Raw genomic sequence first — 13982 nt, 5'->3', positions numbered from 1 at the left:
TCAACCACTAGGCCACAAAACAACTCAATAATATAGATCTTTTTTCAATTTTGTATTAAGCAAACACACTGATCCTCTTATTGATCAACACCCAGGACACTGGTCCTCGGTGCCGATTCTAAAAAGCCACACGGTCGTCTTATTTTCATTTAGTGTGAACTCTCTCCAAGTTCTTTCTGAATGAATTAAAGTGATAATTGACTTAACTGGTGTAAATTATCATTGCTGAATAGACTGAGATCCTCAAAGAAGCCTGAAAAAATGTAGCCTTTCAAGAGTAGGAGAAAAGAGAACTGTTCTTGAGTTTTCTTTTTTGCTGGACCACCACCCTTTGGATTATGACATACAGGTATTCACAAGATTTTTTTTTCAGCTTGTTATTATTTTGTAGCCTTGTCCTTCCATCATTACCTTGTGAAGATGCACATGTGTCTGCATATGTTTTGTTGGCCATTGCAAACATGCTTGTAGAACAATACACAGTTCTGAATTATGGAACTTCTTAGGATTTTGACAAAGACTACAAGTTCTTTTATACTTGTGGCAAATGTGTTTGTGTTCTTTTTATTTAGTGTGAAAGCAATGAGCTTAAAGTGTAGTGCAGAACTATTTTGTGCATACCTCATTGCCCTGAGAGAAAAAAAGACGTTTTAGATCAAAGCTAATGGTCAATATGTGATAATTAATAAGTAAATATACACATATATTATGAAGTTAAAAATACATTTTTCCACGTAGCATTTTTTTCATTTATTGTGCTTAGCATTTGCAAAGTATTCTGAAGTAATATAACTTAATAGGTTATCAGTAATCATTTCAGTCTTCCTGTTTCCAAGCTTCTGTTACACAGTAACTCTGATATTCTAACTTTCTACCTATGAGGACTATCCAGAAAGTAATGGCCTACTTTTTTTTCTTTAGTCAAAATGTATTTAAATGACAGATTGATGCGGGGCCATCTGTAGTGTAAATGTGGAATTCTGCAACAAAAACCTGGAAATTTACAAATTTACAAAGTGAGCCGTTACTTTTTTGGCAACACCCTTTTATACCTTAAGGCCAGTACCTACCAGTCTGTCTAGACAGCAGTGTGGAGTAGTGGTTAAGGCTCTGGAGTTGCAGCTAGAAGCCTGTTGGTTTAACTTTCAGGTGGAGACACAGCAAATGTCTGTTTTACCGTTGAGTATGGTACAGTATGTCACGCAGATTGGAACAGTAAAATGTCCAACTGTATAAATGTAAGTCACTTTGGGGAAAAAAGTATAAGCCAAATCAAATAAAAATAATATCTATATAGAAATATATCTGTGGGAACTGTCCCCCTTGTTGCCGTAACGCGCAGAAGAACCTTCCTGGCTCCTTGGGAAATCACAGCCCAGGAGTAGGCAATAATAAATAAGGCCGAGCAGTGGTAATGATGGGGGATCATTGATGTAAATGATACTCACTCGTGATGATGGGGATCCTGGGAGAACCGAGCCAGTCTCTCATTACAGCCTGGCCCAGGAGTGCTAATCTGGGGGAAAAAAAGAAAACAAATCACTGAGAGGGGAGCATGATGTATGCACAGCTGTCAGAAGGAAAGATACAGTGTGGTTTTCCGTAGGGAGGCTATATCCCACCTACCGAGGTGAATATATAGATACTCTGGATATGAGGATGTTCACTATAGGCAGCACAAATACACTGGCAGAAAGGATACAGGAGCTGACATTTTCAGACCCCCTAGGCTGATTATAGACTCTTTCACATTCCATAAGATGCAACTCAAGAATCATATAAAGTACAACGCTAAAATTACATAAGATTACCCATTTCCATGGATTTTTTTTATGCAGGGCAAAAAACAAGCCTTATTCTGCATTTTATTCAACACAATACAATGCCACAGAATCAATTCATATAGACCTTTATACCTTTATAAAACCAGGATTTTTTTTTCCTATAAAAAAGATCCCAAAATCCAGTCTACATAACCCAAAACTATGACATTACTAACTACTGTTTGTCTGTCAGATTCTGTGAATTTTCTGAACATGATTTAAGATTCTTAAGATGCTATAAAGACTTATTTAGAGACACTTTCTGCTTTTTTGTGAAAATATTATCATCATATTTTCTATTTGTGGAAAAACTGCATAGTGCACTGAAATGCTTTTTGAGCAACAAAATATTTTCAAGTAAGGTTAATTATTTGCAAGCAGAATGAATGTAAATAATCGAAACTGTAAGACGCATGCGTATACACTTTATTTGCAACTAAAATCCATATACCAAAATAACATCCTCACTATATTATTGTTTAGGAAATAAAACCAAAGTAGCTTCTATTACTTTAAATCTGTAAAAGTGTACTTGAACATATTACACTTCCGTAGTTTCTGTCCTACAAAAGTTTCCTCTTAAATCTTGCTGTAGACCTTAATCTTATGCTGATCGCAGTAGAAGGATTTTAATAGTATTGCACTGCATCCATGGAATACAGTAATCCATTCTCTACAGCGAGGTGGTTAGAAAGACAGACTGTGCCTATGTCATGCTGTGTTACATGGGTTCATGATCACATTATCTCTTGGTGAAGCTGACAGTTTTATTCAGTTTACAGTATTCTGTGTTTGCTGGCGACTTATTTCCTTTCGCCTAGGCTGCCGACAGCCCTTTCCACACCATATTAATCTTGTTTACTGACTTATCTCGGTACAAATATCAGAAAACTGGACTTTTTATCGGTTGCAGAAATAAACATGATGTAGACAGAAGCAGAAGCTATTTTCAATGGTAAAATTGGTTCTTTACCTGCAGCTGTATGTGTAAAAACAATAAAAGTGTTTGAATTCTGTGTAGGCCAACAGTGTGAATTGCATACGGTGGGATAACAAAGGTGTGAAAATCAATACAGCGCTGATGATAAAAAAAGAAAGTCTATGTAATACGAAAACAATAAATGTAAAAAAAGGTACAGAAAGACAAGCTGTGCATTCTCCCTGAACTTCAGCTATCCTTTTTCGTTACCACAGACAGTGTGGCTCTTTGGTTTTGCAATTAACATTTGAGGTCTACCTTCTATAATCATTACTTTTATAATCTATTTTAGGATTTAACATTAAAATGTTAAATGCGAAGAAGAGAATGTGAAGAACTTTAAGAATCTTTACAAACTTAAATACTGTGGAATACAAAAGTGTCACATAAAGACAAACTGCATGAGTTTTAACATTATTTAGAGTTAGAGCGCTTTGCATTTTAAAGAACAATATAATTAAATAGCTAAATTAGTGTACGAAAAAGTAAAAGTGGTATAACTAGCACATAAGCAATTAAAATTAAAATATCATTAATGAATAGGCTTCTTTTTAATATACAGCAAAAATAATTTAACAAGCATTTTATATATTTCATTAACTTAACAATAACCTTGATTAAAACAGGTGATGGAATTTCAGGAGTTATCACATTTTACAAATCTTCTGAAGTCAATCGCTTAAGTAAAATTGTAATCCGAAGAATTCATATAAACCAAAGGTGCAGTGCTGGAAAATGTGAAGCAGTTCATATAGCGTGGGGTTCAGCAAGACTGATTATGTTTATTCCCTTCACAATTACAGGCGTCCATCACTGTGATATTTCTTTACTTAAACGGCAATTAGACAAAGCGTGCAAAATGAGAAACCATAAAACTGGAGAGAGCACATACATCTTAATTACAGCACTTTTTTTCTCTAATTTCAAAGCCCTGTAAAGATTTGAAAAAAAACTTCAGTTCAGAGATTCCAACACTTAACATGAATGCAGTTCAAAAGATGCATGCCAGACATCTTTTTATTATTTCATTTCCTCCACCTTGGTGTATTCAATCCCCAAAAATGTTAGACTTAAAAAGAGGAACACTTTTGTTAAAGCCCACAGCCCTACCACGCAAAGCTCCACACTGTGTGTCTTTACAGATATGACAGATCTACCACAATCTTTTCAAGGCATAGTGCAGTCCACTTAATTGCCAACTCATGTCACCAATACGTTCTTACACTCTGCAAACAATATTTCCTCATCATGTTTTGTTCTTTTTTTTTCAAAATATCTAAAAAGTCTTTCCCTGTCAGCATATTTGTATGCCATAAAATAGAACAAGTTGACACTGACCTTTTATTGTCAATTTAGTTGTACTACAAACTGATGTAAACCTTAAACAGCTTTTCTAGGTGTTATAAATAAGTGAAAGCGATATACTGGTTTTCAAAATGATAGAATGCTTAAAAAAGGCTTAAATAGCCAAAGGAACAGCAGTGCCTTTTCTTATAGTTCTTTAGATTGACTTTTTTGTTCAGTACAAGAGTTCAGTTTAATTTGTATTAATGCACGATTATTTCAACAATTTTAATACATTTCGACAATATTAATAGAAATGTAATATACTTTTGTTACAAACTGCTTCATCAATAGGTTTCACAAGGCCTTTGAATCCTAAATTTCAGGGATTTTACTAACTAACAATAGCTCAGAAAAATGTTTTATACAGATGGTCCAGAGCACAAAACAAAAAATATTTTGGATTCACAAATGTAGAACTGTCTCTTTTTTAAAAAAAACCTACATACTAAAGGAAAACGGACGAGAAAAATGTTCCAAAAGTGCTTTTACATTCTTTCGCCAAAAATACCTCTAGAGCTACATCTAGAATGGTGCTACTTTTTGTCTGCTAAATCAAATGAGTGTATTTGCTCAATAAACACTGTATTTCATTTTCTTTTATTGGAGACTTATGTACTCTATGAGACTGGTTCTATGAAAACACCAATAAGAACAAAACAAAACTATGCTTTGTCAAAATCAAACTTAGAATGTACTCAATTAAACAACAAAACTCTCTCATACCACTGATCCATGAGGCTGATGTCTGTATTTACTATGAAGGCCTTTTGGCTCTTTCCTATAATCCACACACTTCACATTTATCATCAACCGATCAATTGTCCAGACTCCAGTTAATATTTTTTCATGGATAAATCATTTATCTGCTTTTACGACTACATGATAGATGAATTTCTTTTTCCATCTCCGTTGCGGAAGACTGCGAGAGATGGGGAACTATAAATTGCTAATAAGCTAACAATACCTTATTTTGAATTCTGAGTTGTTTGTGCAGGAAGCAAAGACCTATACAAAGACAGGCAAAAAAAATCTTCTTGACGACACGTATTAGAGATGTACAGCATTTAAAACAGCAGTTGAACAGAAAAAAAGGTTTGTTAACTAGATTCTTATAAAACCATTTTATTCTAATCCCCTTCACTCTTTGGGTCTTTATGCTGAAAACGGTTAACAAAGCAGATTAGATTTTCCCTTCACATTACTCATCAGTTATTTAAAATTTAATTTTCCAGATGAAATTGAATCTCCTCTACAACCCCCCTCCCCCCATAGTCTGTAGCTCGCTTGCTGTTTATAGTCTATTGTGCAACATGCAGTGAGTGGCCTCTGCTGGTTAAATAAGGGCAACATGAGCCGTAAGTCTGCAGCTGCAGCAGTGGATGAGAAATACTACTAAACCACATCAGAGGAGCGTTTTACAGTGACAGAAAATAACACAGAAGGATCCACAAAACTGATGGCTACCAGCATCTACAGAGCAACATCTTGCAATTCCATGGGCTACAGCTCTTCAAAATAGTATGCACTGAATACCCATGGCAGCAGAAAAAAAAAATGTCTTTCTGAACATGTGTCTTTTTTGGTAGAGGACCCATGCCCAGCTTGAGGTCCCTGCTTCCCTCCAAACTATAAGTGAATTAGCCATACCATATGTCTACGTATAATTTGTATTTGTCTTCAAGCTACGTACTTATACACAACATGGTATAGTTCCTCCTGGGATTCACAGACAATGAGTTTAAAACCAAATTGAGCTCAAAAACAAGAACAGTTTTATTTCCTTCTTGCAAGACATTTGTATGGGGGGGGGTGAAGCAATTATGAAGACAATTTACACCATCAGAACAAACAGCTATAATCAGAGCCATCACAAATGAAGAGCAATAAATCTCCTGGATCACTCTTTGCCCCGTTTTAGCCTTGTGAAGTTCTTGACCCGCTGTGGGAAGGCAGAAAGGCTGCTCAGTTTGATTTAAATCTCAAAAGTATGATAAAACATGCAAGTCTTTTTTTTTGTAGGAAGCAATCAATATAACAATGAAAACAGATTCAAAGCAGGGGACATTGCAGTGTAATTCATACTTTGTGAAATGCAACCTCCCATTCAGTGTGGCAAAACAACGAGGTTTACAATTGAGCACTAATTAAAATTAATTTCTACATGTATTTTTCTTCTACAAATGCACCTAATATATCACCTATTGGTTACAATGCAGAATGAATACAGCACAATTTACACATGACCCTGTGATACATAAATACATCTTTATTAGTGATTTTAAGTTGAATTGTAAGCCTAAGAAAAAAAACGTATACATTTTAACAGATAAAACTAGTGACAAGTGAAGCAGCTAGAGCTTAACATTTGAGGGATACATTTAAAGCAATATTTGGCAGAACATAATCTAGACTCTAATACTATTTGACAACCAGTTTTACAGAAGTGCCACTTACTAAGGTCTAATCTATATCAAAAAAGTATTTAAAAGTATTTTTTTCCACTTATCATATCCCTTTGAATTATAAACAAGAAACTTGGAACTTTGTTGATCAATATTTTGTGTAAACATCCCTGAGCAGATAGATTTTTAGGGGTCGGCTTCTTAACAGAATTCAGACAGAGGTACACATCTGTGGTGAACAAAGCTCAGCAACGGTGCCATTCTTTCCCAAGGTTTGTGTGCATGGCATGTTTAGCCAGATTTACAACAGAAAGGATATTTCAGTTATATTACATGTCTCTCATTCACACAAGTGCACAGGCAGTCACCATGCTTAGATTTTTTTTCCCATTTTCATTTAGCTTGACATCTTTGCCAGTATGTAGTTCATACATATTGCTTAGTTAAAAGGTTCAACCTTTTTCTGCATGCTAATTTCCTTTGTAATTTAAATAGTAATTCTTCACCATTTAATTCTTACTATTTTAAATACATGTATTATTCTGATGTTCTTTTTCATGTAAAAACACACAGTCCAGCCTAATGATATGAAAACCTGCATACAGTTTACAATAAATATTTTTCAGTCAACAAGTAACAGCACTCCATAATATTCCTACCTTCTATCTCAGGTCCGTTCTTTTATCCATTTGGCTGAAACCACATACGGCCTTATCTAACTGACATAGAAGATAACCCCTCCATCTCACTTGACACAACTGGGATATGACATGGCGACCTGCAATAAGCTTTATTTAATAGCCTTAAAAAAGACACTGTCTAAATGGTAGCCCGAGTCATGCACTAATAAAAAAGTACATTAAAAATGTCTAAGGAAATGAAAAATATAATGTCAAAAATAAACTAATAGAGTTTAGAAGGAATATCATTGTTTTAGTTTTTTCTGCTCATTTTTGCTACCATCCCAGGTATAACTTTGATTAAGTAATAGATTTTCAAATTTTAGAGGGTTAATTCACATGCTGCAAATAAACAAAACAGAAGTGCTCCTCATAAAGCTTAATCTCAATTGCAACATGATGACTGCTCTTATTTAAATCAGTCAACACTTGAAGCCAAGAGTATGATAAATACATCAAGAATAAAAATAACAACATTTCTTTATAATAGAATTATTTTATTGTCATGCCTTTGTATGAGCTTTACAACTGACACTAACTTATTCATAAGTGTAAAGATTCTTATTTTGGAAGCAGAAATAATCAAAAAGGCAACTGCAATTTAAGCTAATAACATGAAATAACAGGTGAACTATTTAGATATTCAATTTAATTTTAACATTTTATTTAATTTTTTAAATGTATGTCCTTCTGGTTTTATATATATATATATTTGCCAGTTTTACCTTTGTCTGGAAAGAGTTTAGAATTACAGTTGCTGATGATTTGTACTGGGAGACTGCTAGATGTTCTTAGTTTGTTGATTCTAATGTGCTAACTATACATACACTTTTAGATATATTGAAGACACCTGCTACTGACCATTAACACATTTTAATTTATCGTATCTAACCTCAATAATGTTGTACTGTCTACACATTTTTTATCTTTCCCTTATCCAGGTACAAAAAAAGCACAGCAATGAGAAAAAAAAATATTCTAAATAACATTCCCAAGACTAACGATAGACAATTAACCTCTTAAGGAAACATTGATATTTTGCATATTTCCTGCATTAGTGCAATTAAATTAAGGAAGTGAATTAACCTTTGCTGTGCTATGCCAATATTTAACTATTTTTGCTAAGTGAACTACAAATAACCTGATTAGTTCAAATTACTTCAAAAGGGACCAAAATGAAGTAGGTCTAGATGTGATTTTTAACATGTGAGTCACTTAATTCCTACCTAATTTATATTAAATGAACTGAGTAGTTTTCCAGCACTGAAAATATATATATATAGAAAAAATGATGCAGTCATAATTGGTCATAATGATTTTTTTTATATCAGGGAATATATAATATCTGCAAAGACAACATCAGGAAATGATATCTATTCAACACACAATGAAATGTGCACTAAATAACAGGGGTGGATTAAAGAAAATGAAACAAGGATTTCTTCCTAGTGCTTTTTTTTCTAATGAAAAGAATGGTCCACACTTCTAATCTTCACAAAGCTACATTTAAAAATTAACATAAATCCAGTATCATTTTCAAAGGGTCCTAAAAAAAACCTATAAATCACAGGTGCAAAAAACAGTGTACTGTAACATAAGCTGGAGAGAAAGCTGACGTAAACAGTGGTGACTGCAAGCAGTCGCACCAGTCAGGTGAAATATGAGGACAGAGGGAGCAAAGTGAAAGGGTGTCACATCCTGGGCTGTGCTCCTGAAGAAATGTATGTGGAGAGTGACAGCAAGAGGTAAGGAAAAGGACATGCAGGAACACGACAACCCAGAAAAAAAAGAATGCAACATTAACGTTGTTTCGGACGTGGCTTGGAAGAGAATTGTTATACTTAAGATGAAATAGAAAAAAAATAGACCAAACAAATCAAACTTAAAAAAAAGACAAAATGTCAAGTCCTGTACAAGGAAAAACGGTCAAATATTCCCAGACTGGGACTGTTGTTGTTACTTTGGATTTGTTTAGGAGAGCAGGAACACCCTTTTCCAACTAAAAATAATCTTTTATCTGTTATCAAACCACGTGTTGTTATACATTTTCAATAACAATTTTTAAACAATCAATTTCAAATCATTTTGATTACTGAAACCCAGAGACTGGGTTTCTAGAGATCAAAGCACAGAGTGTTCTTGAACTAGTCAAGATCAGTCAGCCAGACTCCCAAGGTTTTATTTTTTTATTTTTCCCCAAATACAGTCATTTACAAGGTCATAACGAACAATGTAAGGTTAGGATCAAAAGGTCAATTTTAACGAGTTAGACAGCAGCTGGATCTAATTACAAGCATCTTTTGATTACATTTCATGTCATGCACCAATTAACTATAATTTTTGCTGGTACCTTCACTTCTGATAATCATTTATAGTGGTACTTACAATTTCAGTTAATCACCTTATATGACAGAACGTGTGATTCCCTATTTCTACAACTCCACACAACTCTAAATGGATAACCATGAACTAAAAAAAAATATCTCACCCTTCCACCAAACAAAAAAATACACGGATTATCTCTGTCCTTTATGGACTTTGGAAAAATTAATTGTACAGAAAATTGTAATATACTGTAGCGTATTTGGCTTTAAACCTGGTTAATACACAAGAGAAGATTTTACAATCAGAGCTCAGAATGTTAGGAAATTTACCTTGAAAACCAGGCAAGTCAACACCTGGAAGAAAATATATATACTGTAGTTCTGAGATTAAAAGTAGAACTTTGGAGCTTAATAAATTACATATGTAAAAAATAATTATGACATAATTGCTTGGATCCACTTTATATAGGTTTCACACCACCTGGTAATGAAGCATTTTTCAGATAAAGTACCTAAAACATCTCAAAACTATTACTGGCTTTTATTATAAACACCTGACAATGTCCACTTTTTTATTTTCTGTTATTTGATCAAAGACAAATAATGTTAAAATAATTAAGTGTAGAATGTTATTCATTATATTGTAAAGAATTTCCATTCTTTTAAATGTATAATACTGTATACATCATTGATGTAAATGCTATCAAGAAAATCATGCTGGTTAGTTAGAATCACTTTGCTCAGACTAGAAAAAATGTAACAAACCTATTGTTAATCACTGTGAGTTCAAGAAAAACATCTTTTTTTTTACATCATCCTAACATTACTCTATTCTTCTTGTATTATAAACAGACAGCTATTTGACTACTTTTGCCTGAGAGACCACATTCATATGAGATTGAATTCAACTGCTATCTTCAACCTATTCTCAACACATTCAATTAGTGAGGTTTGTATGACAAATAACTGTGATAGCACATATTCTTAGTGAAACCTTAAGGGCCTTTATAACCACTGCCACAAAAACTCGGCATGCCTCTGTAGCAGTCATTTGTGACTTGACAGTTCCAAATCATTGTCACCAGACACCAAGCCGAGCTTATTTCACACCAGAAATCAAATTCGGATTCAGCCAGTCTCTCTTTTCCATTAAATTCTTCATGGATACAGCAGTGTGATAAAATAGCTAGCAGATACATTGTCATGCTGAGCATAAGCACTTTATTGCTCAAGCACAGCTGAGACGGCAACATAAGTTGTCTGTTTAAAAAGAAAAAAGCGAATCTCAAAGGTCTGCTTTATTTCTGGGTTTTCGGAGAACACAAAGAAGGGGGATTCCCTCTTAAAAAAGAAGATACATATTTAATAGCTGAAGTAGTTCATGGGTGCTTTTGTTACAATTAGAACCTGCCAAAAACTCAGCATTAAGTTAGCATTATTGTGCTTAATTAATACAGAAAGCAGGTTCTCTCAAGCAAACAAGTTTACCAAGTAGAGTAAGCTAAAATTGTATACTGAGAAGCATTAAAAAGAAAACAAACACCTTTCAGTATATATTTTATACCTGCATTTTGTGCCATTATTTTGTTTTTCTTCACACTCCAAGAGTAGCACTTTCTAAAGAAAGCACTGGGCATAACTAAGAGTTAAAAGGTTCCACATCTATCAAACTGGAGATCAGGAGTCATCAAGTAGCAATCACACACAAAACTTTACTGTGATTAAATGTTTATTTCCTTTGTTTTTAATTATCTGAGGTGCTTTTATTTTTATTTTTTAAGCATTCAAAGCAGAGCAGAAAATGAATACCAATTCAGATTACATTGCACAGCTCTGTTTCTACACCTGCATTTTCCTCCTCCTCTGAAAGACTAATTGTGGAATTTAAAGGACAAGTGCCACTGACGTTTTGCATGGAGGCAGGTCAAACTTTTATTCCTCTCGCCCTACAAACAATTTCCAAGCCCCCGCTCGATAAATAAATTTGGTCTCAGCTCTCCCAATCAGGAATGGCGCAATCCCCTCAGTAGCAAGCCAATGATAAATGGACTTATTTTCCCAAATCAAACACTCAAATTTAAATTTAGATGAGTTAATGCAAAGGTCAACATTGTAATCAGTTCTTTTGATCTTTATAGAATTTCTGGAGTAATACATAATAAATCTGAAACAAGGCAATTTGCAGCTCTGTATGTGCGGCTGGTAATAAAAATCTTAACGATTAGGGCCTTTATGTACTTAGGGAGCATTTTATAGTAATAGCTATGGAAAGGGCTGCGACGCAGGGGAAAGACAGTGACACAATACTCCACAGGACATTACAGTCAGGTTGTTTACAAACTGTGAAGCCACCTATAATCTCATTGGTATTATAAAAGATGGGTGCTGTTCAAATACACAGCCTAATTTGATGTCAACTAAATCTAGATACGTTTTTTGTGTGAAACAGAAGTGAAAAAGCTTTATTACAATCTCAACTCACTCCTTTTCTTTTCTAACCATTTTTAAAAGCTAACAAAAAAATGACTGCACCTAAACTGTGGACAGAAGGGGAATATTTTTTGAACGCTCTATGCCACTGAGTTCAATTTGGGGCTGGCAGAAAATGTAATTTTAGATTTTACTCTTTTCTCTTAATCAATAAATAATGACTGTCACTATGGCAGAATTAACTTGCCACTTATTATGCATATTCAACAAACATCTTAAGTACTCACGGCGTGATGTCTGCTCCACAGAAATTCCAAGAGAGGGGCAAATAAGAATATGTTGCCTCACTAAGTTGGGTTTTAATTAAACCTTCTAATTGTTACAGTGAAACCTGCATTTCATGCATCAAGTATGTAAATGTTAGCAATTGTAAGACATTACACTGACAAATTGCGTCTGTGTTGCCCTTTTAATAAGTTCTCAAAGCATGCGGTCGAGGAACAATACAGTGTACCTTGAGTGCATTTTATAGTAAAATGGAAGGGTAAATGTACTTACAAATCACAGGCTTTATTACTTAAAAGAGGCTTTAAAACCAGTTTGTGGTGACTACATTCAAATGATCCATATTCAATGGTATTCAAAAATGTACTGAAATTAATTTACAAGCTGTAAATGTTGATTTTTGTTATTCATTTTTCTATACGGTTAAACACTGCAAATAAAATCGGTGTTGATCTAATTTTGCATTGAATGGTTTAGAAACTAGACTCCTGGACACAACTGCCGCAGCCTCAGTGACTGCAGTGCTAAGGAGAGAAAAGGAAAGAGGAAAAAAAAAACAATGTCCAATGGAGAATTTCAGCTGGACAATGATGAAAAGTCCATATGTTAGAGTGCCACCATAAATTATGTCGAAACGTATGGCTAGGCCGCTGAGGGGCCTCCAAAAATAGGCTGGGAACAGCTCTGGCTGTGTGAAAACAAATTGCCCAAATTTCAGCATGAGAAATCTGGTGTTCTTGACATTCATGTTTATATAGCTATCAGGGCTCTGAATGAAAGGTATAAAGAGTACCAGACACACAGCAGAATACAGGGAGCAGGCTATTCCTTGAAGACAGCTCAAACTTCCAGGAATCTGCATGAGCCCAGCACTGGGGGGTCAGAAGATTTATTATGGAGGAAAACACAATGAAGAATGGGGATTTGTGAGGTCTAAATGATAAGACTACAATTTTCAGGATGTTATAAGGGATGTTTTATGGTGGGGTATCATTTCTTAGATATAGGACATGGCAAATCATATGATTATATACTGCTTACTGTACACACAACTATTTTCTAAAGATTGCTTTTTGAAATCTGAAAATGTAGTTACTATGATCTGAACACAAAAACGTGGGTACTATGATCTAAGCTTCTGACAAACATTCGGAAAAAAAGTAAACTAAACTTGAAAATTGGGGAAATAAAATATTTCCTGGCAAGTGCTGTTATAGCATAAGGGGAAAGACTGACCGTGGAGCAATATCATGTTCTTAGAGACTACTGTGATAGATGTAAATGTCACAAAGCTTTTAGTTTAAAATATTCACCGTCAGTGTAATAGATAAGAGGCATATTGATGACATAATGTTGAATGTCAGAGCTTTAATGTACAGTGGCTATGCCATATTGTCCCACAGTGAGGTGAGATCTGATACCTGCCCAGAATGACAGACAGCTCAGACCTGGCAAGCAGTTGGAGAGAAAAAAATCCCATTTACAACATGCCAGATGGGACTGGCTGGATGCTTCATCGCAAACAACTCATCCTTCTTTGGGCCTACTTGTCCAGCTCTCCTGCAAGCCCTTGGCAGATAATGATGGATATCAAAGCTATGGTAAAGTGGGTGACAACAGCAGCCTTGTTATAGCTGCCAGTCTTCTTCTGCTCCTGTCATTATTACACATTGAAGATTTATTTGAGTTTATTGTTGTGCGCTGGGTGCCAG

At 34.7% G+C, this 13982-nt stretch overlaps 1 protein-coding gene across 1 annotated transcript in view; it reads right to left on the bottom strand.

Annotated features, from left to right (window-relative positions):
* gpatch2 (G patch domain containing 2) overlaps positions 1–13982 on the bottom strand; it is a 97420-nt gene that overhangs the window by 35022 nt on the left and 48416 nt on the right. The window contains exon 6 of the mRNA XM_088909253.1: positions 1449–1516. Coding sequence (XP_088765379.1) covers positions 1449–1516 — 68 coding nt within the window. The remainder of the gene's footprint in view (positions 1–1448; positions 1517–13982) is intronic.

This window comes from Atractosteus spatula, chromosome 2, assembly GCF_055471065.1.
Source record: "Atractosteus spatula isolate fAtrSpa1 chromosome 2, fAtrSpa1.hap1, whole genome shotgun sequence".
In the NCBI taxonomy this organism is placed as follows: Eukaryota; Metazoa; Chordata; class Actinopteri; order Semionotiformes; family Lepisosteidae; genus Atractosteus; species Atractosteus spatula.
The sequence above is the reverse complement of the archived record's forward strand: the minus strand, read 5'-3'. Positions and strand labels throughout refer to the sequence as shown.